The sequence below is a fragment of the Melozone crissalis genome, unplaced genomic scaffold (assembly GCF_028551555.1).
Source record: "Melozone crissalis strain CALT ecotype California unplaced genomic scaffold, PUWL_Pcris_2 ptg000041l_1, whole genome shotgun sequence".
Taxonomy (NCBI): domain Eukaryota; kingdom Metazoa; phylum Chordata; class Aves; order Passeriformes; family Passerellidae; genus Melozone; species Melozone crissalis.
Window position 1 is genome coordinate 10,242,550 of NW_026535819.1, and position 24,653 is coordinate 10,267,202.

At 54.8% G+C, this 24,653-nt stretch overlaps 3 protein-coding genes across 3 annotated transcripts; 1 reads left to right on the forward strand and 2 right to left on the reverse strand.

Moving 5' to 3' along the window:
- Nucleotides 1–3,993: 3,993 nt before the first annotated feature.
- Nucleotides 3,994–4,610, reverse strand: CDC26 (cell division cycle 26). Its single transcript, XM_054283937.1, has 2 exons — nucleotides 4,469–4,610; nucleotides 3,994–4,401 (listed from the first exon to the last, which is right to left on the reverse strand). The coding sequence occupies exons 1-2, from the start codon at nucleotides 4,547–4,549 to the stop codon at nucleotides 4,222–4,224; spliced, it is 261 nt and encodes an 86-aa protein (XP_054139912.1). The 5' UTR covers nucleotides 4,550–4,610; the 3' UTR covers nucleotides 3,994–4,221.
- Nucleotides 4,611–5,035: 425 nt separating this feature from the next.
- PRPF4 (pre-mRNA processing factor 4) lies at nucleotides 5,036–16,932 on the forward strand. Its single transcript, XM_054283921.1, has 14 exons — nucleotides 5,036–5,086; nucleotides 6,213–6,390; nucleotides 7,335–7,521; nucleotides 8,894–8,981; nucleotides 9,680–9,759; nucleotides 10,044–10,137; nucleotides 11,349–11,443; nucleotides 11,637–11,695; nucleotides 12,703–12,826; nucleotides 13,948–14,037; nucleotides 14,780–14,902; nucleotides 15,527–15,634; nucleotides 15,719–15,837; nucleotides 15,973–16,932. The coding sequence occupies exons 1-14, from the start codon at nucleotides 5,036–5,038 to the stop codon at nucleotides 16,164–16,166; spliced, it is 1,590 nt and encodes a 529-aa protein (XP_054139896.1). The 3' UTR covers nucleotides 16,167–16,932.
- A 1,044-nt stretch (nucleotides 16,933–17,976) lies between these two features.
- WDR31 (WD repeat domain 31) lies at nucleotides 17,977–24,535 on the reverse strand. The gene is made up of 9 exons (XM_054283927.1): nucleotides 24,489–24,535; nucleotides 23,642–23,771; nucleotides 23,184–23,258; nucleotides 22,197–22,341; nucleotides 22,018–22,118; nucleotides 21,032–21,099; nucleotides 20,557–20,698; nucleotides 19,440–19,602; nucleotides 17,977–18,137 (listed from the first exon to the last, which is right to left on the reverse strand). Exons 1-9 carry the CDS (start codon nucleotides 24,533–24,535, stop codon nucleotides 17,977–17,979), a joined length of 1,032 nt encoding a protein of 343 aa, XP_054139902.1.
- Nucleotides 24,536–24,653: the final 118 nt, after the last annotated feature.

Below are 24,653 nucleotides of genomic sequence, written 5' to 3' on the forward strand. Positions count from 1 at the left end.
AGAGAACTGGAGCTGTTAAAAGCTGGAGGTAGTGGTTGATGGGGGAGGTTTGCACCCCTGGAGGAGCTCAGGGTTGCCATTGTTTTTTCTGGAAGGGGCTGCAATTGTTGCCATCACAATGACAGGCTGGAGTGAGGAGTGGCTGTGTGGTGGCACTGGTCACCTCATATACCTCTTGCTGTGTCTTTCTTTGGAACAGAAGCTGCTTGGCCTGATCTCGCTGTCACCTTTTAGCCACTTTTCTGTGCATCCAAGTGGCCAGACTTGAATTCTCTGAGGGATGATTTGGAGATCAGGCTGTGGCTCTTCAGTGTCAGTCTGGTTCTTGTTAAGCTTTTCTGTTTGTACCACCTGTGCCCTGGAATTGTTTCCCCCAGAATGAGCTTCTCTTCTGCCCGTGCTGTCCCAGAGAGGGCACAGAGCTGTCTGCAGCAGGCACAGGGAGGGGACACTGCCCTGGCAGGGCACAAGGCTCTCAGGTGCCCCAGCTGCTCCCACAGGCTGCACGAGGGGAGGTTTGGGAAGGTGAGAGGGGAGGTGGCTGAGGAGGGCAGGTGAGGCTGTGTCCCCTGTGCTGTGTCCCCTGTGCTGAGGCTGTGTCCCCTGTGCTGAGGCTGTGTCCCCTGTGCTGTGTCCCCTCTGCTCTCAGCTCCTGGGGCTCAGCTGGGGAAGGGCTGCTCCTCCTGCCATGGCTGTGCTTTCCCAGTTCAGTGTGACAATCCAGAGCAGCCATCGGCCTCCCTGTGCCGGCCTCCTCTGCCACCATGGCAGCACGGTGTGTCCTCAGCCGGGCTGCTGCGTGCTGTGGCACAGCCTGAGCAAAGCCTGAGCAAAGCCTGAGCTCCCTCTGGCGGGATCGGCAGCTCTGGGGCAGCCCCAGCCCCTCTGCTGAGTTCAGGTTTGTCCTGGCAGCACGGGGAGGGCTCCAAGGATGACACACGCGTCCTGCTCGGGTGTCTGTCCTGCTCGGGGGTGACACCCTGTGCCCGTCTCTGTGCCCTGCACACGCTGTGCCTCCGCAGTGCCACCGAGGAGGGAGCTCAGAGCAGCCGGCCCTGTCCCTCAGAGGGCTCTTGTTGCTTTTCTTTGAGTGCCTTTTGAGTTTATCTGGAGCCAGTCCCACCCAATCCAGCAGGATTTCTAGTTTTGTTTACAGTGGACTGTCAGTTTTGTTTTTATTCATGCTCTTTGTGGCGGTAACTTGTCTGATGTTACTGTGAATATCAAGAATCTCCTGTACATAATTAACCAATAAAATAGATTGCATTTTACTCTGGTGGGGCTGTATTTTGGGAACAGTCCTTGGTGCAACCCTGGGAGGGAGCATCAGGGCCCAGAGTTCCTGTTCAGGTGCTGGGGGTGGGTGAGGAGCAGCATCCCCTGGGCCTCCCCAGCTCCCTGGAGCTGCTGCAATGGGGATTCACTGAGAAATCTCTTTGTTCCTGCTCAGTCACACTTTGTGGGGAGGGATGGGAAGAGGAATTGGTGCCTCCCAGATCTGCCTGCCCTGGAGAGGGGTTTTATGGAGCTGTAACAACCTCTGAGGTGTCCCCTCAGAGCTGGCATGGCAGCCCAGCAGAGCAGCCCCTGATCATTGTAAGTGATGTTAGACCAAATGCAGCTCTTTGCTAGGCCAGCCTGGGGCTCTTTCCAGTTGGAAAAGTTTGAAGTTCTGTACATTTCCCCAGCCTGACCTGGAATTTGATGCACCTACAACATGGAAAGCCTGAATTTAACTGAAGTCTGCTTTGGAGGAATGCTGAAAAACCAGCCCTGGTCATTGTGCTGGAGATGGTTGGAAACAGCCCTGGCCAGGGGCAGGGGAGCCTCCAGCTCCTGAATTCAGGCCCAGGGCTGTGGCAGCCTGCCCTAAGAAACTGCTCAGGATTTTAAATTGCTTCCTTCAGCTCACCCCAGTGTGTGCCAGACCCCTCCTGAGCGGGCTCTGCCCCAAACCTCACCTAAATCAAATCAAAACCTAAATCAATCTGACCTCACCGTGCCCAGCACCTGAGGAGGGTAAATCCAGGCACCTGCTGAAGAAATCCCCGTGCCCTTGGCCTTTCAGGTGCCACCAGCCACAAGGAACTGTTTGGTGGCCTTTGCTCCAAGCAGCAAAGAGCCCTGAGCTCCACTCCAGGGGTGACAAACCAGGGCAGCTGGGGGACACTGGGCAGAGCTGGATGGAGGTGGAGCAGGGAAGTGTAAAGGAAAAGCTGCTCAGAGAATGGGCTATTATTACAGCAACCTGAAGAAGGTCTCCATGGTGAGAGAAGGATGAGAATCTTGTTTCATGATCAGAAGGCTGGATTTATTGATATATGATATAAAATACATTATAACCATACTAAAGAGAATAAGAAGAGAAGTTGCAGATGCTGCTAACCTAAGAATAGAATAGCATAGAAAAGAATCTATAACAAAGTTCTGAGTCCAGGGAATTTTTCCCTGAGCTTGCTCCTGTGATTGGCCCTTAATTGTACACATGGAACATGAACCAATCCCAGGTGCATCCTATTGCATTCACAGCAGCTGATAACAATTGTTTACATTCTCTTTCTGGGGCCTCAGCTTCCCAGAAGATGAACAAGTCCCAAAGAAAGAATTTCTATGAAAAAATGTCTGTGACAGGCTATCCCTCCCCATGCATGAGGCCAGCCCGTGATCCAGGCCTGCAGGCACTCCCTGCCCAGGGCCCAGGTGACACTGCAGCAGCTCTGGGATGTATTCGGGATCTGGCACCCAGAGCTGTGGCACCTTTATCCCAAAGCACTCACCAGACACTTCAGCACCTTCTCCTCAGTGGGGCCACCAGGGTAGGGTGTCTGTTGTGTCTATTTCCCTTAGGATTTGACTGAAATAAAGCTTGCTGGTTATGGGCCAATATCTATTTCAACCCCAGTGTAGCCATGATGTTTTCTGAAAAATCCTTTCCTTAGGATTTTTCCTCCTGAGAAGCTGGGAGGCCTCAGGAACAAAATGTAAACAATGGTTATCTGCTGCTGTGGAATGCAACAGGCGCATCTGGGATTGGTCTCATGTGGTTGTTTCTAATTAATGGCCAATCACAGTCAGCTGGCTCAGACTCTCTGTCCGAACCACAAACCTTTGTGATCATTCTTTCTTTTTCTATTCTTAGCTAGCCTTCTGATGAAATCCTTTCTTCTATTCTTTTAGTATAGTTTTAATATAATATATATCATAAAATAATAAATCAGCCTTCTGAAAGATGGAGTCAGATCCTCATCTCTTCCCTCATCCTTGGATCCCTGTGAACACTGTCACACCCCAGTACTTTTGATGTTGCAGCAAAAGGATTGTTCCCAAAAATAGTAAAAAAAATACAAAGAGCAACAGCCAGATTGCCATGTAGATACAAACAACTTTGAGCTAAAACAGATTTGACAAACTTCCCACAATGATAAGATGCAGAGATGATTCAAAAGATTAAAAATTATTAAGGGGGATTATGTGTATGTGTGTGCTATCCACATGAGCCTAATGTGAGCAGACATGTGAATGAAACTGAAAGCAACTTGAAAAACTGGTGTTTGTTATCATTTAAAGATTTGTGTTTTCAAGAGTTCTTTACATTTTTCTGATGCATTTAGCAGAATAGAGACGAAATAATAGAAGGAAAAGAAGAAATAAGTTCTAAAATCGAGATCGCCTTTCAGACACTTCTAATTTTAACACCAAATGCTGTTGCAAACAATTCTATGAACCAGCTCATGGGTGAGCTCTATGAAATACAAATTACTAGAAAAATGGAGGGGGAGAAAGAAAAGCAAGAGAAACCTGTAGGTTTGCCTAGATCTAACATTAAATAATTTTAAGATTGATTATCTGGGGAGGTTCAGGTGGCCACTCCAGTCTGGTTTAAGATCACCAGATCACTTTCCCTCCCTCAGAGTTTATCCCCTTGCTCACAGCACGGAACGGGGGGTCCGGGTGTTTCCACCCCCACCGGTCACTGCAGCCGTTTACAGCAACTCGTGGAATTATCATCACTTTATTATAAAAAATAAGTGTTTATTTAAAACAAAACACTCGGCAAAGGGGCGTTCACGGCCGTGTTAACCAAACTTAAAAAACAAAAATGTAACAGCTCGGAGAGGAGATAGCGAGGCCCGCCCGGCGCGGCCCGCCCGACTGAGGCGGCCGGGGCTGCCGAGGGTTCCCGGGGCTGCCGGGGGCTCCGGGGCTGCCGGGGGTTCCCGCTCAGAACTCGAAGGTGCCGAAGTGCGCGGTGCGGCCGCCGGCCTTGGGCTGCGGTTTGTACCCGATGCGTTCATGGATGAGCTGCTCGCGGCTCTTGTGCTCCGTGCCCAGCGCTCCGATCGCCGCCGCCTCCTCTCCGCCCGCCGCCGCCTCCGCCTCGTCGCGCTGCTTCCTGCGGCTCTGCGGGCGAACGGGCCGGTCAGGGCCGGGGGCGGGCCGAGCCCCCTGCGCCCGGCCCCGCGCGCACCTCCAGCTCCTTCCGGACGCTCTCGAACTCCTCGATGTCGTCCAGCTTCAGCTCCAGCCGCGTCGGCTTCCGACGGAGCATCGCGACCGGCGGCACCAAAACTGGCGGCACGACCGAGCGCTCCCGCCCTCAGCGGGCCCCGCCCGGCCCGCCACAACTCCCGGCGTGCCCCGCGCGAACCGCCCTCAGCGGGCACCACATCTCCCGGCGTGCCCCGCGCGAACCGCCCTCAGCGGGTACTGCATCTCCCAGCGTGCCTCGCGCGTACGGCCATTAGCGAGCACTCCAACTCCCGGCGTGCCCCGCGCGTACCGCCCTTAGCAGCACTCCAACTCCCAGTATGCCCCGCGCGTGTCGCCCTTAGCGGACACTGCATCTCCCGGCGTGCCCCGCGCGTCCCGCCCTCAGCGGGCACTACACTTCCCGGCGTGCCCTGCGCGACCCGGAAGTCGCCGTGAGGCGCCGGAGTCAGCGCCGCGCGTATCGCCCCGTTCCCGCTCTCTGGTTCCCGTTCCCGCTCCCCTTCCAGGCTTCTTATCCGTTCCTGGTCCCGGTCCCGTTCCCGCCATGGCCACCGCGCGGGCACCGGCGGCTCGCGGCGGGGCCCGGCCCCCCGAGGTGAGTGTCCGGGAGATGGGGGCGGCTCCGGGCCCGCAGGAGCGGGAGAGGCCGCGGCGGTCGCGGCTGCTGTTGCTGTGCGGGGTTTACGGTGCTCCGGTGACAATAGCGGAGCTCTAAAGGAGCCCGCAGGCTCCTGTGTTTCCCTGCACTCGTGCCCAGTCCTGGTCGCTCTCCCGGGCGGTTCGTGCGAGGCCTCTCCGGGGGGACGGAGCCGGGCACCGCTCACTCCCCGCCATTCCAGGGAGGGAGCTGCAGCTGGAGCTGGGGTATGGCATCGCTCCTGGCTGTGCTGGTGCAGGAGGAGGAAAAGCTCCGTGCTCTAAAGCTTGCTCCAAAAATACCTCTGCAGATAATAAATAAAAGGGGCCCAACATTGCCTGATTTCACCGATTTAATGTTGGGTTTTACATTTGTGCTTTGGTCTTCAGGCAAAAACCTCAATGTCCAGTGGCAGCTCCATCCCTGGCAGTGCCCAAGGCCAGGCTGGACAGAGCTGGGAGCAGCTTGGCACAGTGGGAGGTGTCCCTGCCATGGCAGGGCTGGCACTGGATGGGCTTCAGTGCCCTTAAACCCAAACCGGGCTGGGATTCTGAGAGGTGTTTGCCCAGCCCTATTACAGCGTCCTGAGTGGGTCGCTGGGGTGGTGAGAGAAAGACGAGAATCTTGTTTCTTGATCAGAAGGCTGGATTTATTGATATATGATATATAATACATTATTCCTATACTAATAGGAATAAAGAGAGCAGTTGCAGATGCTAGCTAAGCTAAGGATAGAAAGAAAAGAATCTCTAACAAAGTTGTGTCCAGGGACTCTGTCCCCAGCTTGCTCCTGTGATTGGCCCTTAATTATAAACATGGGAACATGAACCAATCACAGGTGCATCCTATTGCATGTCACAGCAGCTGATAACAATTGTTTACATTCTCTTTCTGGAGCCCTTTGCTTCCCAGAAGATGCACAACCCCAAAGAAAGGATTTCTGTGAAAAAACATCTGCGACACAGCCCCGTTCTCCTGCCACAGGCAGGCTGTTTGCCGTGTGTCTGTCCCCACACTCCGTGTGTCTGTCCCCATGCTCTATGTGTCTGTCCCTCACTCTGTGCCCCCCTGTTTGCCCCTGCAGCCCCCCAAGGCCAAGGCTGCCGAGGAGGCCGAGGCTCCCCCGGCCAAGCGGGCACCCATCTTCTACGGGAGCCTGGAGGAGAAGGAGCGCGAGCGCCTGGCCAAGGGCGAGGCCGGGCTGCTGGGCAAGGAGGGCATGAAGGCAGCCATGGAGGCTGGCAACATCAACATCAGCACTGGTGAGCACGTGCAAACGTCCCTTGTTATCCCTCCCTGCAGGTGTGACATTTCCAAATGTCTCTGTGGGCATCACCTCAAAACACTCAGGGGTGGGCAGCTCCGTGCTTGGATCTTCCAATTCCTGAGGGATCCAGGGCAGGGGGATCTGGGACAGCTGAGGGAGGGATCCAGGGGCTCTGGGAGGGATCCATGGGCAGAGGGGCTTTGAGAGAGCTGAGGGAGGGATCCAGAAACTGAGGGAGAGGGGTCCAGGGGCTCTGGGGGAGGGATCCAGCTGCTGAGAGGCTCTGGGAGAGCTGGGGGAGGGATTCAGGGGCAAAGGGGCTTTGGGAGAGCTGAGGGAGGGATCCAGAACTCTGAGAGAGCTGAGGGAGGGGTCCAGGGGCTCTGGGACAGTTGAGCAAGGGATCCAAGGGCAGAGGGGCTCTGGGACCACTGAGGGAGGGATCCAGGGGTTGAGGAGCTCTGGGAGAGCTGAGGGAGGGATCCAGGGGCGCTGGGAGAGCTGAGGGAGGCTCTGGGGTCCAGGGCTCTGGGAGAGCTGAGAGAGGCATCCAGGGGCTGAGGGACAGCTGAGGGAGGGGTCCAGGGGCTCTGGGAGGGCTGAGGGAGGGAACCAAGGGCAGAGGGGCTTTGGGAGACCTGAGGGAAGGATCCAGGGGCTCTGGAAGAGCTGAGGGAGGGATCCAGGGGCTGAGGGAGGGATCCAGGGGCTCTGGGACCACTGAGGGAGGGATTCAGGGGCTGAGGAGCTCTGGGAGAGCTGAGGCGGGTGTGCCGTGTCCCTCTCTGGTCACATCCCAACCCCTCCCGTGTCCCTGCTGCGGGTGGCCCTGCCGGGGCAGGGGACGCTCTGGGTGCCCTGCAGAGACCCCTGGCAGCCCCAGCTGTGCCCTGGGCCGTGCTGGCTGCGTGTGCTGAGGCCCTGTGTGTGTGTGCCCAGGGGAGGTGTTTGACCTCGAGGACCACATGAGCGAGCGGCAGGCCGAGGTGCTGGCGGAGTTCGAGCGGCGCAAGCGCGCGCGGCAGATCAACGTGTCCACGGATGACTGCGAGGTCAAGGCGTGCCTGAGGGCCCTGGGGGAGCCCATCACGCTCTTCGGAGAGGGCCCTGCGGAGCGCAGGGAGAGGTGCTGGGCCTGCACAGGGTGGGGGGGACGGCTGGCAGAGCACAGAGCTCCTCCTGGCGGCTGGGCTGCACACAGCCCTGCGCCACAGGGCAGCTGCGAGAGCTGGGGGGGCTCAGTCTGGGGAAGGGGAAGCTCCAGAGAGAGCTCAGAGCCTCTGCCAGTGCCTGAAGGGGCTCCAGGAGAGCTGGAGAGGAACTGGGGACAAGGGATGGAGGGACAGGACACGGGGAATGGCTCCCACTGCCAGAGGGCAGGGCTGGGTGGGATATTGGGAATTGGGAATTGTTCCCTGGCAGGGTGGGCAGGCCCTGGCACAGTTGGGGCTGCCCCTGGATTCCTGGCAGTGTCCAGGAAAAGCTCTGGGTTCTAAAGCTTTTTAAAATATACCCCTCCCTTTTATTTATATATAAAACCCAACTCTTACAGTGACTTGAGTGGGTCGCTGGGGGTGAGAGAAAGACGAGAATCTTGTTTCTTGATTAGAAGGCTGGATTTATTGATATATGATATATAATACATTATAACTATACTAATAGAATAAAGAGAGAAGTTGCAGAGGCTGCTAAGCTAAGAATAGAATAGAAAGAATTTTTGAACAAGAGAATTTTCTGTCTCTGTGTTCTAGAGAGCTTGCTTTGGGATTGGCTCTTAATGGTACACATGAAATACGAACTAATCACAGGTGCATCTTATTGCATTTTACAGCAGCTGATAACAATTGTTTACATTCTCTTCTGGGGCCTCTGCCTCCCAGAAGACGCAGAAATCTGAAAGAAAAGATTTCTGTGAAAAAATGTCTGCGACAGGAGAGGGACTGGGGACAAGGGATGGAGGGACAGGACACAGGGAATGGCTCCCACTGCCAGAGGGCAGGGCTGGATGGGATATTGGGAATTGGGAATTGTTCCCTGTGAGGGTGGGCAGGCCCTGGCACAGGGTGCCCAGAGCAGCTGTGGCTGCCCCTGGATCCCTGGCAGTGCCCAGGAAAAGCTCCGTGTTCTAAAGCTTTTTTAAAATATACCCCTCCCTTTTATTTATATATAAAACCCAACATTGCCTGATTTCAGCAATTTCATGTGGCATTTTACTTTTGTGCTTTGGCCTTCAGGCAAAATTCTCAATGTCCAGGGGCTGCTCCATCCCTGGCAGTGCCCAAGGCCAGGCTGGACAGGGCTGGGAGCAGCCTGGGACAGTGGGAGGTGTCCCTGCCATGGCAGGGGTGGCACTGGGTGGGCTTTAGAGTCCCTCCCACCCCAAACCAGTGTGGGATTTCTGTTCTAAGGACCCCAAGGCAGAGGGAATCTCACAGTGATATTTGTTAGGACAGCTGAGAATTTCCTGACTAAATGGAGCTTCATGATTTCCCTCCCAGGTTAAGGAACATCCTCTCAGTGGTCGGCACAGATGCATTAAAGAAGACCAGGAAAGATGATGACAGGTCCAAAAAGTCCAAAGAAGAGGTGAGGGTGCCTCCTGTCCCCTCGGTGCTGAGGGAGGGATGGTGTATCCAGCTGTGCTATATGCAGGACTCTGCCTTTGGTCAGCCTCTGGATTCTCATGCCATCCCTTCAGGCTTTTTCTGTGTTGCCCATTTCAGCAAATCTGTGGCAATGTTTGTTCTGTGAGGAGCACCAAGTGTGGTTTTTGCTCACAGACCCTGCTCTGTGCTGCACTCAGTGTGAGACAGGAGAGCAGCTGTGTGGGTTCTTACTTACTGCAGCAAGTCCCTTACTTTCCTTCACACTTGAGAAGAAAAAAATATGTTCCTGCTGCTGCATCTGTCTGTGCCTTTGATTACTCTTTCTGCTTCTGTCTCTCTTTTGAGTCTCTTTTGCCTTATTATTTTTGAGCTGTACTGTAAGAAATAATTTCTACAGCTCTCTCTCTTTACTGAGTGATGTGTAAACAAGGAGGGAGTTACATGCCAGTAAATGCAGATGAGTCAGGGTTCAGCTGGGATGTTGAGTGAAGCACGTCAGGATTGGATCTGTAGGGCAGAGAGTTTGATTTATCTCCCCAAATCCCTTTTCCTGGGGCTTAAAAAGAGGCCAGAGCACAGCAGGGTTTGGGGCAGGTGCTGCTGGGAGGAGCTGAGGGGAATGAACACAGGGGCAGCAGCACCAGAGCTTTTCCATCACTTTTATTCCTGTTTTTACAGTATCAGCAAACCTGGTACCACGAGGGCCCACGCAGTCTGAAAACAGCCAGGCTGTGGCTGGCCAACTACTCCCTCCCCAGGTGAGAGAAAACACAAAACATTGGTCAAATCCTGCTGGGGGGAGCATGGGAAATGCAGGGAGTAGGGGGCAGGTCCAGTGAGCCCAGAGCTGGAGCTCTCAGGGACTGATCCAGGGAAGAGCAGGGAAAAGGCATTTCCAGGGGCAGGAGGGGAAGTTTGGGCATTTCCAGGGGCAGGGAAGGGGCAGGGAAGGGGAAGTTTGGGGGAAGAGCAGAGCAAAGGCATTTCCAGGGCAGGGAGGGGGCAGTTCTGGGGGCTCCCACCCCACCTTTGCTCTCCCCAGGGCAGCAAAGAGGCTGGAGGAGGCTCGGCTGCTCAAGGAGATCCCCGAGGCCACCAGGACATCCCAGAGGCAGGAGCTGCACAAATCCCTGAGGGTAGGTTTGGCTTTGGCAGCTGCTCCACTGCTGTGCACACAAGGTTTGGCTGATCCTCTGAGAGCCCAGCAGGAATTGAGCTGCCTGAGGTGCTGTCCACATGCACGTCAGCCTGTGCAGTCTTGGGAAGTTCTGCTTTTCCTCTTTCCCTGTGTCTCTGAAGCCTTTCCTGACTCCTTCAGAGTGCTCCAGGGAGTGTGATTTGTCCCTGTGCATGGCAGAGAGTGCAGAGATATCCCTGTCCTGCCTTGCCACTCACCTGTGAGGCTGAAGGAATGTATTCCTGCCTCTGGCTGGGGAGCCCAGGAATGCCAGGGAAATACCAACTCTGGGTGCTGAGCGTGGTTGGGATGACTCTGAGATGCCCTTTGTGAGCATGCTAAGCCAGATTCCCAGCTTAACCAAACAGAGAGGCTCAGGCAGAGGGTGCTGCCCCCCTAATCCTGTTTACTCCAGAGGATTTGTTCTCCCCTCTGCCCTGTCTGTCTGGTTGGATTCTTTGGATGAGTTGTGGGCAGATGCCAAACTCCAGCCAGCTCTGTGTCAGGGCTGCAGCTGCAGAGCGCTGGGGCACAAACCATGGGTGTTCCTGGGGGGCTGAGCTGTGCCCCCAGGCTGTGCTGGGCCAGGCTTGCCCATCCGTCCTGCCTGGAGCTGCAGTGGCTCTGAGGCAGCATCTCCCTTTGCAAGTGACTTCCCAAGGGATTCTGCCTCCTCCTGTGCACGTTTGCCTCCCTCACCTCAAGCTTTGGCAGGGGATAGCTGTCGCAGACATTTTTTACAGAAATCCTTTCTTTCAGATTTCTGCATCTTCTGGGAAGCAGAGGCCCCAGAAGAGAATGTAAACAATTGTTATCAGCTGCTGTAGAATGTAATAGGATGCACCTGTGATTAGTTCATGTTTCATGTTTTTAGTAAAGGGCCAATCACAGGAGCAAGCTCAGAGAAAGATTCCTGAGATACAAAACTTTGTTATAGATTCTTTCTTTCTATTCTTAGCTTAGCAAGCCTCTGCAACTTCTCTCTTTATTCTATTTAGTATAGTTATAATGTATTATATATCATATATCAATAAATCCAGCCTTCTGATCAAGAAACAAAATTCTCGTCTTTCTCTCACCCCAGCGACCACCTCAAATCACTGTAATAGATAGCTCTGGGCTGGCTGTGCTTCAGTCATTTATTGATGATTTTCTTTGTCTTTCTTACAGTCCTTGAATAACTTCTGCAGCCAGATTGGGGACGATCGCCCGCTGTCCTACTGCCACTTCAGCCCCAACTCCAAACTGCTGGCCACAGCCTGCTGGTGAGCCTGCCTTGGCAGCACCTGCCCCGGGGGCTGGGAGAGCTCAGGAATTGTTTTGGAGCCTTGGGAGTGGTGAGAAGCTGCTCTGAGCTCTCATCACCTCATTTAGAGCTGAGCAGAGATTGATTGATCAAGAACATTGATGTGTTCCTTGCTGTCCTTCTCCACTGACATCCATTCCCTGTGTCCACAGGAGTGGGCTGTGCAAGCTCTGGTCTGTGCCTGACTGCAACCTGGTTCACACCTTACGAGGTACTCAGGGGCTCTCACTGAGGCTTCTGCTTCTTGTGTTCCTTTCTGTGCTGAGCTCCCACATCTGAATTACTTTGTGGTTTAAAATGTTGTGTTCAGGCAGATTTCTGTCTCACTGAGAGCATCTCTTGGCTTGGGAGCATGGGAATGTGTCATATAATGAGAAGGGAGACCTGGCCTTCAGCTCAAACCTCAGCTCCAAGTTTGCTGTTTCTATTTCTGAACAATTTGCTTTGGTTTCCACACCTGGTTTGAGTTACTTGAGTTACAAACAGCAGCAGTTTTGGGCAGCTCACTTGACAACAGTGAGGTTCTTTGAGTAGTGGTCACAACTTGGACTAAATACAGATGTGAGGACAAATCCTTTGATTCATGTGCTGAATTTTTGAGGGTTCCAAACCTTCATATTGGATGCTCTGCCTTGGGTGCCCCTGGAAGTGCAGTTTGGCTGGGGGTGACAGGGCAATACCTGGATTCACTTACAGTAGATGTCCAAGGCCAGGGAATCTCTTCTTTTCCAGGTACCACCCTGTGTCCTCCTCCATGAGTTGTCCCATGGACTGGGTGTTGCAAATCCATTTCAGCATCTCCTGTTTGGGGTTTGCTGTGTGAGGTCACTCAGTGTAGGATTGTCTTGTTCTGCCCTGCCCTGGGGAGAGCTTTTGTTCTTGTTTGTTGTTTAAATTGAGTTTTTTGCAAATAATGTGCCCTGGAAGATCTAAACAGGTTTTGAATGTGTATCCTGGGCTCTGGGTCTCACAAGGAATGGAGAAATTACAGGAATTTCACAATGCACAGTTTGATTTCTGATGGTGTAAGAAGGAGGGGTGAGGTCTGAGGAGGGATGAGGGTATTGCAAATCCATTTCAGCATCTCCCACCCAGCACTGAGGACACAGTGAGAGCTCACTGGCACCTCCCTCCCCAGTGCCAAGGAAATGCTGCTTTTCTGAAGAACTGGCCAAGATCCTGTGGCACATTCTGAATTTTGCTTTTCTTTCCCTTCAGGACACAGCACCAACGTGGGGGCCATCGTGTTCCACCCCAAGGCCACGGTGTCCCTGGACAAGAAGGACGTGAGCCTGGCCTCGTGTGCAGCTGATGGCTCTGTCAAACTCTGGAACCTGGAAAGGTCAGAACTGTTCCAGATGTGCACAGCTGCAGCATTGCTGTGCTGGGGTTCACATTCCATGTTCCTGCAGACATTCCTGCCAATGTGACCTTTTCTTGTAGCTGCCCCAGTGCCCTCCCTGGCCTCAGTATGTGCCACCCTGTTCAGCAGGAAGAGAGATCACCCTGATTAGGGAGCCCAGGTGAGGGAGATGGTCTGAAAGGGAGTGACGCAGAATTGCTGCTGGGCATTGCTCAACTGCTGGGGGTGATGGATGGAAGGTCTGGGGACTGGTTCATTCTAACAGCTCACTTAGGAGAAAATTGCCCCTCTTGGATATTAAGAAATGAATTTTTGAGTGCTTGGAAAGCACCAGGATTTGGAGAGGGATTGACCAAATGCACAAACAGACACAAAAAGTTCCTGCCTGTGCTGCAAACAAATGACTGTCAGTGCACAGAGGAGCTCTGGCAGATGGGCAGCACCTCCCTCAGGCCTGGGAGAGGAGAAGGGTTCAGGCACTGAGCCTCAGCATCACCTGCTTGAGAACTGGAGCCTCAGGGCTCCTGGGAAGGAAGGGCAGCTCCAGAGCCACAGCTGTTTATCCTCAGCTGAAATCAGTTTGTAACAGCAAAAGTGCCCCTGGGCAAAGGGACAGGGGGTTGTTAGGCTCATGTGACACATCTCTTAATTAACCTGTTGGAAAGAAACTTCAGTGCTGTTCAGAGGGTGTGTGAGTGCTCCTGACCTGCTGCCTGTCATTCTGGGAGAATAAATGTTGCCTGCATCCTGCAGAACAGCAGGAGCTGCTGCGGTTCAGGATGTCCTGTTCTCAGAACTCCCTGCAGTTCAGGTAGTTCATGGTTTGTTTCTGTACTTCCAAAAGTGCTAATGACAAGGGCCTTGTTAATTTTCATTAATAATCATCCTCATCCCAGGAGAGCTTTACAGCCAACAGGAGGTGTGGAGAAAGGGTTTCACTCAGAGCTTGGAGTGTGGCAGAGTTCAGAGTCATTGGCTACAGCTCTGCTGTTCCTGCCTGGTTTGATTTCCTCAGCAGAGCTTCTGCTGCCATCACAGTGTGTGAGCAAGGCCTGGCTCGAGCCTGACCTCTGTGGCCAATGGTTTGTTCTGTGTTTCAGTGATGAGCCCGTGGCAGACATCGAGGGACACAGCATGAGAGTGGCCCGAGTGATGTGGCACCCGTCAGGGAGGTTCCTGGGCACCACCTGGTACGGACACCTGGGCATCCAGAGGTGACCATGGGCTGGAGACCATGGCTTCCAGAGGTGACCATGGGCTGGTGACCATGGCTTCCAGAAGTGACTGTGGCTTCCAGTGACTATGGCTTCCAAAGGTGACCATGGGCTGGTGACCATGGGCTGGAGACCATGGCTTCCAAAGGTGACCATGGCTTCCAGAAGTGACTATGGGCTGTTGACCATGGCTTCCAGAAATGACCATGGGCTGGTGACCATGACTTCCAGAGGTGACCATAGGCTGCCTAGCTGGTGGCCCTGTGGTGTCAGGGCTTGTCCACAGCAGCTGGGCAGGGCTTGGCCATTGTGACCACAGCTGACCTGCACTGTCAGTGACAGCAGGTCGTTGGGATTCCTTTCCCTGCCCCTGTGTGAGACACTGGGAATAAAATGCTCTTAGGGTTGGTGAAATATCCTGTTGTTCTCCCTGGAATTACATGGAGACCAGGGGAAACGGCCTCAAGTTACACCAGGGAAGGTTTAGGTTGGATATTGGGGAAAAAACCTCTTCACAGAAAGGGTGGCCAGGCACTGGCACAGGCTGCCCAGGGATGGAGTCACCATCCTGGAATTGTTCACAAAACACCCAGAGGTGGCACCTGGGGACGTGGGTTAGTGGTGAATGTGGTGGTGCTGGGTTAACAGCTGGACTCCATGGTCCTGGAGGGCTTTTCCAGCCTGAGTGACTGTGACTGAGGAGAGCTTTGTTCCTCAGCTACGACCACTCGTGGCGCCTGTGGGACCTGGAGGCGCAGGAGGAGATCCTGCACCAGGAGGGGCACAGCAAGGGCGTCTACGACATCGCCTTCCACACCGACGGCTCCCTGGCTGGCACCGGGTGAGTGCCCCCTGCACCAGGGCTGTTACTGGGACCAGGGACAGTGCTGGGGAATGGACCAGGGATTTCTGCTGGGGACTGGCTCCCAGTGCCAGAGGGCAGGGATGGAGGGGATATTGGGAATTAGGAATTGTTCCCTGGGAGGAGGGGAGGCCCAGAGCAGCTGTGGCTGCTCCTGGATCCCTGGCAGTGCCCAAGGCCAGGTTGGACAGGGCTGGGAGCAGCCTGGGACAGTGGGAGGTGTCCCTGCCATGGCCAGGGTGATCTGTAGGGTCCTGCCCAGCCCAGTGTGTGATGCTGTGTGGGGGGCTGAATATACGTATTGTTATGGAGAGAGTCCCTGTTAAGATCTATGTATTAAATAAGTGGGTCCTTATGGAGAGAGTCCCTGTAAGGTCTGTGTGGGTCCTAGTTACTCCCAACGAGCTACAGCTGTGAACTCCTCAGTTGGGCAGCAGCTGTAGCTCGTGAAGGTAACTGGAATAAATAGGGGTGGGTCGAGAGCCCAGGAGGAGCCCCTGAGAAGACACATGAAGAACTGTGCTGCAGAGAAGAACAGCTTGGTACAGTAGGGGACTTGAGAAATATGAATACAACAAGAATCCAACAATGCTGTGCTTGCAGAGGGCTGGATGCCTTTGGCCGGGTGTGGGACCTGCGCACGGGCCGCTGTATCATGTTCCTGGAAGGGCACCTGAAGGAGATCTATGGCATCAACTTCTCCCCAAACGGGTAAGGAGGGAGCTTGCACTGATGTGGGAGCTCTGAGTGTAAACCCCACTCCCTGAGCACTGCTCTGCCTCCCCTCCTTGGCAGGTACCACGTGGCCACGGGCAGCGGGGACAACACCTGCAAGGTGTGGGACCTGCGGCAGAGGAAATGCATCTACACCATCCCTGCCCACCAGAACCTGGTCACCGGCGTCAGGTTTGAACGTGAGTCCCTGCTGCTCCTGGGCCTCCCCTCTGGCAGCTCCCATGCACACCTGCAGCTCAGCAAGGCCTGTTTGTGAGCAGGGATGTCCTGTGTTCATTGCAAGCCTCACTTCTCCCCTTTCTCCTCCCTTGCAGCCAACCACGGGAATTTCCTGCTCACAGGCGCCTACGACAACACGGCCAAGATCTGGACCCACCCTGGCTGGTCCCCCCTGAAGACACTGGCGGGGCACGAGGGGAAGGTGATGGGCCTGGACATCTCCCTGGATGGGCAGCTCATTGCCACCTGCTCCTACGACAGAACCTTCAAGCTCTGGACAGCTGAGTAGCTCAGAGGGACAGGTTATGGACTGGGACAGGGACATTCATGACTTTTGGCTGCTTTTTTATATTAAAAAAAAACAAAACAGGAATCCAGTGTGTTACAGCAGCTGTAGTCATGGCTGCTCTGGAGTTTGGGTGTGTTTGAAGCACCACTGTTGGCCCAGGCTTGGTTGGTGTCAAGTCTTGGGAGTTTTCCCACCTTTTGGACTGGTTTTATATTGCAGGTACCACTTTCTGCTGTAATTTTGATCCATGTACTTTGACCCTCCCTTCCAAGTTCATTTCCCAGGTGTCCTCCAAACATTTGAAGTAACCACAGAGCATCTCAGGTTTGGGGTGTGGTTCAGCTTCTGTTACTGCCCTTCTCACCTTCCTTTTTAGTAGGAGTGTGACTTCAGACTTGATTTACATTTAGAGAGAGCCCAGAGGGAGAGGCATGTGGTGCCCTCCTTCCCCTGCCTCCACACTGGATGGAGATCCGCATCCCCCTGGATTCACTTACAGTAGATGTCCAAGGCCAGGGAATCTCTTCTTTTCCAGGTACCACCTTGTGTCCTCCTCCATGAGTTGTCCCATGGACTGGGTGATGAAAATCCATTTCAGCATCTCCTGTTTGGGGTTTGCTGTGTGAGGTCACTCAGCGTAGGATTGTCTTGTTCTGCTCTGCCCTGGGGAGAGCTTTTGTTCTTGTTTGTTGTTTAAATTGAGTTTTTTGCAAATAATGTGCCCTGGAAGATCTAAACAGGTTTTGAATGTGTATCCTGGGCTCTGGGTCTCACAAGGAATGGAGAAATTACAGGAATTTCACAATGCACAGTTTGATTTCTGATGGTGTAAGAAAGAGGGATGAGGTCTGAGGAGGGGTGAGGGTATTGGGTTTGTTCAGTCTGGAGCAGGGGAGGCTGAGGGGAGGCTCAGGGTCTGCAGCTTCCTCTGAGGGACAGCTCTTCTCCCTGGGACAGGAGCCAGGGCACGGCTGGGGCTGGGCCAGGGCAGCTCAGGCTGGAGCTCAGGGCAAGGCTCTGCCCCCAGAGGGTGCTGGCACTGCCCAGGCTGCCCAGGGAATGGGCACGGCCCCGAGGCTGCCAGAGCTCCAGGAGCCTTTGGGCAGCGCTGCCAGGGATGGACAGGGTGGGGCTGCTGGGGGGGCTGGGCAGGGACAGGGGCTGGGCTGGGGGATCCTGGTGGGTCCCTTCTGCTCAGGATATTCTGTGATTTGGATGGAAACCTTCAGGAGTAAAGAGAAGACAGATTCACCTCCCTGTTGTCAGCTGGAGAGCAGCTGTCTGTTCCTTGGGAACGTGAGCACAGTTCCTTCCAGGGAAAATACAGTGGAATGAGAGGCCAGCAACTAACACAGAATTATTTCACCGCAGTCTCCTGTGGTCCAAGCCCAGGTCCAGCAGTGTGTGCTCAGCCTGGTGCTCAAGTATCTGTCCCTTGGTCCTGGTGTTTCATCTCTCTCTGGCTGCAGGGAGGCTTTGTAAGGAAAGTGCAGGAGGCTCAGTCAGGAGCAAGGCCTTGGCCTGAGGGCTGCCAGGGTTTGGCTTTTCTCCTGGACAGCTCTGATGCCTTCCTGGCACCCACAAACCAACCAGCAACTCCCCAGCCCTGCTGCTGTGCCCCACAGGCACAGAGTCACTGCTGCCCACCGTCAGGGCAGCTCTTGGGGGTCACATCCCCTCCTGGGACAATCTGTGGGCTTCCAGTGCTCAGAACGCTGCCACCTCCTCCAGGGACAGTGTCTGATGGAGGTTTCAGTGCTCAGAACGCTGCCACCTCCTCCAGGGACAGTGTCTGACAGTGTCCCGGTGCTCAGAACGCCGCCACCTCCTCCAGGGCCAGCTCTGCTCCGCCCCTCACTCGCAGCACGTGGATGCCGGAGTTGGAGCTGGCGCAGAGCAGGGTGCGGCTGTCGCAGGCGGCCAGCGAGGCCAGTGGGCCTGAGCCCTCGAGGCACAGCGTGGCCAGGCAGGCTGCGAGGGAAGGACAAGGGAGGGAGGCTGGGATGGGGCAGGGCCACACCAACCTCCCAGCTCCAGGCTCTGCTTGCCTCAGGTGGGTGAGTGCTGCCTGGATCCACCCTTGAACACCCTGGGGTGTGCCCCCGGTACAGAGAATCACCCCTGTGCTCTGCCCAGGCTGACAGGGATCCACACTGGGCTCAGGCTCTGCCCCTCCCTGGGAGGGGAAGCAGGGCTGGATGGACCTACAGCCCCCACTGGGCAGAGCTGCAGGACGTGCCTGGAGCCATTTCCAACAGCCCTTTTTCTCCCAAATTTCTGACAGTTCTCCTAAGGCTGTGCTACACTTGCCACACGGTTTTGATGAATCTCCAAGAGAGAAAGAGAAATAAGATTTACACAGGAGCCTTTCTGTTTGTGTCTGTTATTAAACCCCCTGAGACAGTTTGTGCAGAGACCCCAGGGCCAGGCTGAGCTGCAAACAGAGCTGCCCTTGGCCTGGAGCCTCTCCTGTGACCTGCACCCTTCCAGAGCAGCTGGATCATGGCTCACCCAGCTGGGAAGGCAAGAGGATCAAAGCTGCTGCCAGCCCACAGCCACCCTGGGTGCACAGGAAAGGAACAGGTAAGGGAACAGAAGGTCCTTCTCTGCAGGAGAGCCTCAGGTTTCTATTTTCATCCCATCTTAAATGAGTTCCCTTGGAGAGGAGCTTAGCCCTGGGGAGTGTCTAATGCTGTGAAGCTGAACAGCTCCCAAGAGGTCTCTGCCTGCAGCACAAGGGTTACTGAGAACCTGCTGCCATGGCAGGGCTTGGCAGGCAAACAAACCCCTTTGTGTCCAACTCGGGAGGGACTCACCCTCACCACCAGGTTTAACCCCAAAAATACCCATGATTCCCCTTCAGGAGGACAACCAAAATGAGGGTGTTGGCTGACCAGCCCTCTGTCCCCCAGTACAAATTCTATTCCTTACACCTTTCTACTTGTACTTGCAGAAATCTCTGGAGTTCCCCTGTTCTTTTTCCTTGTTATCATTTGTCCTTTCATGGCTTAACTCTGATGTATCTTTAAAAGTTCCCTGGTAATTCTTCCTTTTAGCTGAGAGAAGATCCCTGTAATCTGAGACATGCAGCTCCTTCGTGTTTGTTGAGCCCTGGGTTTGTTCCGGGCCATTTCTCCACCCTGCCCTGCAGGCTTGGAGTGAACTCCAGAGATTGCAGAGTCACCCTGCCCAGCACCACGAGCAGACAGAACTGGGGGAAGGTGGGTTTGCTATCCAGGAGAAAGGAGCAGAGTGGGCAGGAGCCTCCCCTACCTGCAGTGCCTTGGTCCCAGAGCTTCACTGTGCTGTCGCTGGAGGATGTGGCAATGCTGGGGGCGAGCGTGGGCCCCCGGGGCAGGAACACACACGAGGTGGTGGTCTGGAAATGCCCTTTGTACTCACACACCCGGCCCCTGGTCTGCCTCAGGTCCCAGAGCTGCAGAAACAGGCAGTGGTAGAGCCCCAGCTCTGCCAGCACGGTGTTGTTTTACCCAGACAGGAAGGTGGGTTGGGATAAAAGGTTACTGCCCTTGTCCCTGCTCGTGCTCACAGTCTGGAGAACATCAAAGCCCAAAGGATTTTCAACACCAGTGACTGAGGACATGGCCACACCCATTAGAGCCAACAAGCTAAGACTGTGCAGGCAGATAAGAAGTGTCCAGCCTGCTCCCATCCTCAGCCCTGCCCACCCTGGGATGGGATTGTTTCATCCTCTTGATCCTCACACAAAGGGCTGAAAATCTGCACGACTGAATCCCTGGTTTGGAAACACCTGGAGCAAAGGATCCCTTACAGGATTTCTGCAAGAACCTTGTGTTCCTCAATGGCATCCATTGTTTTTTCCCCTGTGTGTTTTACTGAAATGAAATTCCAGACTGGTTTGGGGTGGAAGGAACCATAAAGAACCTTAAAGAGTTTCAACTCCCTGCCATGGGCACAGATACCACTTAGTAGATCAGGGTGCTCCAACCTGGCCTTGGACACTTCCAGGGATGGGGCAAACCCCAGTGGTTTAATCAGGAGGAACAACTGCTGCTATTCCCCAAGCAAAACTTCCCAAAGGGACAGGCAGGAGGACACCAAGGCCAAGGCAGTGGGAGCACTCAGACCCTCGAGCAGTGATGGGCTGCTTTCCCTGTCTGGGAGGGAGCAGAGCCCAGGGCTGGCTGCCTTGAGCGGTGCTGTCTGCTCTCCCTGTTTGCAGTGGATGTGGGAGGGGAGGGAGCAGAGCCCAGGGCTGGTTCCCTCGAGCAGTGCTGTGCTGCTCTCCCTGTCTGGGAGGGAGCAGAGCCCAGGGCTGGCTGCCTTGAGCAGTGCTGTGCTGCTCTCCCTGTGTGCCGTGGGGTGGGAGGGGATGGAGGAGGAGCCCAGGGCTGCCCGGGGCACTCACGGTGGCCTCGGCGCCGTGGCCGCCGGAGCCGCTGCTGCTGCTGAGGCAGTACCGCCCGTCCTGGCTCACGTCACAGCACGTCTGGATGTGCTGCTTGGCTGGGAACGTGTGGGCCACCTGCAGCTCCCGGCTGTCCCACACCCTGCAGGGAACAGCAGGGGGACCCTGAGGCATCATCACCACCGTGGCTTCCCTCTGAGCCCTCCTGTACACACTGGCTGTGCCCACAGCTGCTCCCAAACTCTCCCTGCATTTATCCGTGCTGGATCACTCTCCAGCTCTCTTTCTCACAGGTTCTCCTTTTCACCCGCAGTCACCACCCAGTGCTGCTCCCAGCCCCTGTCCCTGGCTGCAGGTCACACTCCCAGGTGAGCTGGCAGGTGGCTTTTAGGCACACCAGCAGGGGTCACGACAACCAACCCCACAACAGCCTCGGGCTGAACCTCCCTGCTCTCTGGCCACAGGGAGAATTTACCTGGTGGTTTTATCCTCTGAGGTCTGGATGACATAAGGCTCCCCAGGAACCCAGCACAGGTGTGTGACCTGTGGAAAGGGAAGGATGAGCAGGAGCCACCTCTGTGTGCAGCCCAGGCTGTGCCTGCCTGAGGATGGAACCACTGAGCTCCCATCCTCTCCCTCCTCCTGCTGGGTTGGGAGCTGGAAATGTTGGATGAAGACTTTTTCTGCTCCCCTGCCAGCTCCAGTCCCAGTGGGGTTGCTGGGGGTGATGGAGGCTGGGAGGTGGCAGCAGCAGGACACAGAGCCAGGGACAGCACAGGCACCAGGGCTGGCACCCACCCCAGCTCTGGGCTGGGACAGGAGGGAATGCAGCCCCACTGCACAGGCCTTGTTCAGCCAGGAGAAAAGGAGACTCAGGGGGATCTGGCTCTCCACAACTCCCTGACAGGGGTGCAGAAGGTGGGGGTCAGGTTCTGCTCCCAGGGAACAAGCAATTACAAGAAATTGCCTCAAGTTGTGCCGAGGGAGGTTAAAGTTGGATACTGGAGAAAATTTCTTTGCTGAAAGGGTGGTCAGGAATTGGCACAGGCTGCCCAGGGCAGTGGTGGAGTGACCATCCCTGGAGGGATTTAAAAGCCATGCTGATGTGGCACTTGGGGACATGAGTTAGTGGTGGCTGTGGCAGTGCTGAGGGAATGGCTGGACTCTGTCTTAGAGGTCTTTTCCAACCTCAGCGATTCCATGACTCTTCCAAACAGCTCTGAGTTAGAGCGTTGATAAATTGCCACGAGTCCCTTGGTACCTTTGTGCTCCTGGGTTTGTTGTTACCTGGAGAAGAATAACCAGCCTCAAGCTGAGCCTGCCCAGGTGCACAATGTCCCAGGGGCTCCCTTTGGCACCAAGCTCCCAGAAAATCCTCTCTGCACAGCTCCACATGTGAAATAACAATGTAGGCAGGGAGATGGATGATGGGATGGGATGGGAGGAACCAGCAGATCCTACCAGGTTCCTGGAGATTGCAGCTCTGCCCAGACACTCCCCAGTCTCAGTGTCCCACTTGCACACGGTGTTGTCCCGGGAGCCCGTGCACAGCTGGGAGGCATCTGCAACCACAATTAACATCAAAAACAGGGCAGGAAACGCTGTCAGTCAGTCCCTGAGGACAGTGTAATGTCCCTCACCTGGGCTCACAGCCAGCCCAGTAACAACCAGGTCATGTCCTGGGAAGTGCTGCCTTGGCCCCGCAGTCCCCTGAAGCTCCCACATCATCACTGTCTTGTCCCGGGACGCACTGAAGACTCTGCTGGAGTCGAGGGCTGAGGTGACCTGCCAAGGACAGAAGGAGAAGCTGCTCATCCTCACACCCAGCTCACAACTCTGCTGCTGTCCTGCCACATGCAGGAACATGACTCCCAAAGTCTGGCCTCCCAACTCTGTCCCATATCCCCTCAGAGCCAGGGATGGTGCATCTCAGGTCTTGTTCTTAGGAACCATTCCTTTTATAGGAAAAACATCCTTGCAAACCCAAATGAGCCCAGTGCACAGCTGTTCTGAGCACTGAGGTGCACAAAGCCCCCTTTGTCTTTGCAGTACCCACTGGGGCTGTCCCCTGTGCAGGTGCACTGGCCACACCACACACAGCTACAGCCCCTCTGCTCTCCAGAAACCTGCTTGGCTCTGTCATCCCAATTCCAGAAAGGAAATGAAAGCCCTGCCATTCCCAGAATATTCCAGCTATGGCACATGGCATGGATATTCCCAGAATGTCTCAGCCAGGCACAGCTGATTTGTGGAATAATGTCAAGTCTAGCAGAATGAGGCCTGAAGAAAAGTGAATGGCATCACTGCATCAAAAGCTTGACCTCATAATTCATCCTGAGCTTCTGCTATACAATCTCTTGGAGGGGAAGACAAGCTCACATCCAGACCTCCTGCAGCCCTGTTTAGTCTGAATGCAACACTCCATGCTGCTTCCAAAAGTACCTGTTGGGACCTTGGGAAGAACCTAATGTGTTCTGATCACAGAATCATGAATCATGAAGTTTGGAAAAGACCCTTAAGGTCATCCAGCCCAACCATCCCCAGCTGGATGTCAGGAACACCCTGATCCCACCCTTCTTGTGGAGCACAAACCAGTGCTGCATCACCCCTGGCTCCCCAGCTCTCACCTTGGTGACCTCGCGCTCGTGGCCGGTGAAGCGGCGCAGGGCAGCCCCAGACCTCCAGCTGGACACAGCCACGCTCTGCAGGGACAGGGACAGGGGTCAGCACAGAGCAGGGCAGGGAGGATAATCACACCAAGGCTTGTGCACAGTCCACAGCACAGGGAACAGGTTCCTCTGGTTTTCAGCTCCTACAGCATGTTCAGCTGTCCTTAAAGGCAGGTGATGTCAGAGTCAGTTGGCGATCCCAAGCCTGGGTGGGAGCATTTGATGTGATACGAGCTCTGGAGAGGTTACAAAATTTGATTCCATGTGCTTCAGGGTGTGCCCTCACTCTAAGCTCATTTTTCCTTTCTAAATCCAGGCACTGACACAGCCACCATCCACGGCAATGTTCAAAGCTCACATTCCAACCTTACTTGTGAAGCTGTTGATGTATTATCCTGTCCCAGGGGATACCTCACCTTATCCCTTCCTCCTGACACGCACAGGTCTGGTTTGAGGGCAGCCACAGAGGTGACAGCATCAGTGTGAGCAGGGCTGTGCTGCCAGGAGGCACCAGCAGGTCCCGTCTGTCCCACGGAGCCCTCGGCCCTGCAGAGGGACAGGGACAGCAGCGGGAGTGCAGGGGCTGGAGGAGAGGCCAGATGCCATCCCCTGGCACCTCTGGCATCTTCTGACACGACAACATCTGTCTTGGAAAGCCAGAGAGAGGCTGTGAGTGAGATGGAGCAGAACTTTCCCAGCTCCAGAGCTGCTGAATATTTGATTGTCCCTCACTCTGTGCTGGTGCAAAGAAAAGAGATTTTGACCTCACCAGCCTCCACAGTCACTCACATGGGTCAGGCTCAGCCTCCACAGTCACTCACATGGGTCAGGCTCTGCTGCTCCTTGCTGTGACACCTCCCAGGCCATGAGTCCCCCCACTGCCACCCTGTGCTGCTCTCCAGGCACAGAACCCTCTCCCTGCTGTCAGGGACTGAATTATTTCATCTTGGCCATGAAGGCTGGTGACAGGCTCTGAGGACATAAAGCAGTTTGGGTATTTGGGCCACAGAGCCACTCCTGGAGCTGCTCCCCTTCAGAGCTCTGCCTCAGCCATCACAGAGCACAACCACTGCCATGGTTTTGTGCTTGGCCATTCCTGTGAGTGACACTTGGGATTTCAGCCCCCCCAAAAAGCTGAGCAGACTTTAAAAGTAAGGGTTAGAAACGAAAATCTGGTTCAAACATCCAATAATGAAACTTTGTGCTCTCTTCCCTCTCACCCCTGGTTTATTAACAAGACCAGATCTCCCAGCATTGCTTTACCTGTATTTGGTGGTGTGGAAGCTGATTTTACTCTGCAGTTTCCCCATGGTCCTGGCAACCAGTGGTGGGTGTCACATCAGCACCTTGGGCACCTGCTGTGGGGACAGGACCTGTGGGTGAGGGGACACAGCACCACCAGGGATCCAGAGGGGTTTCTGTTTGTCA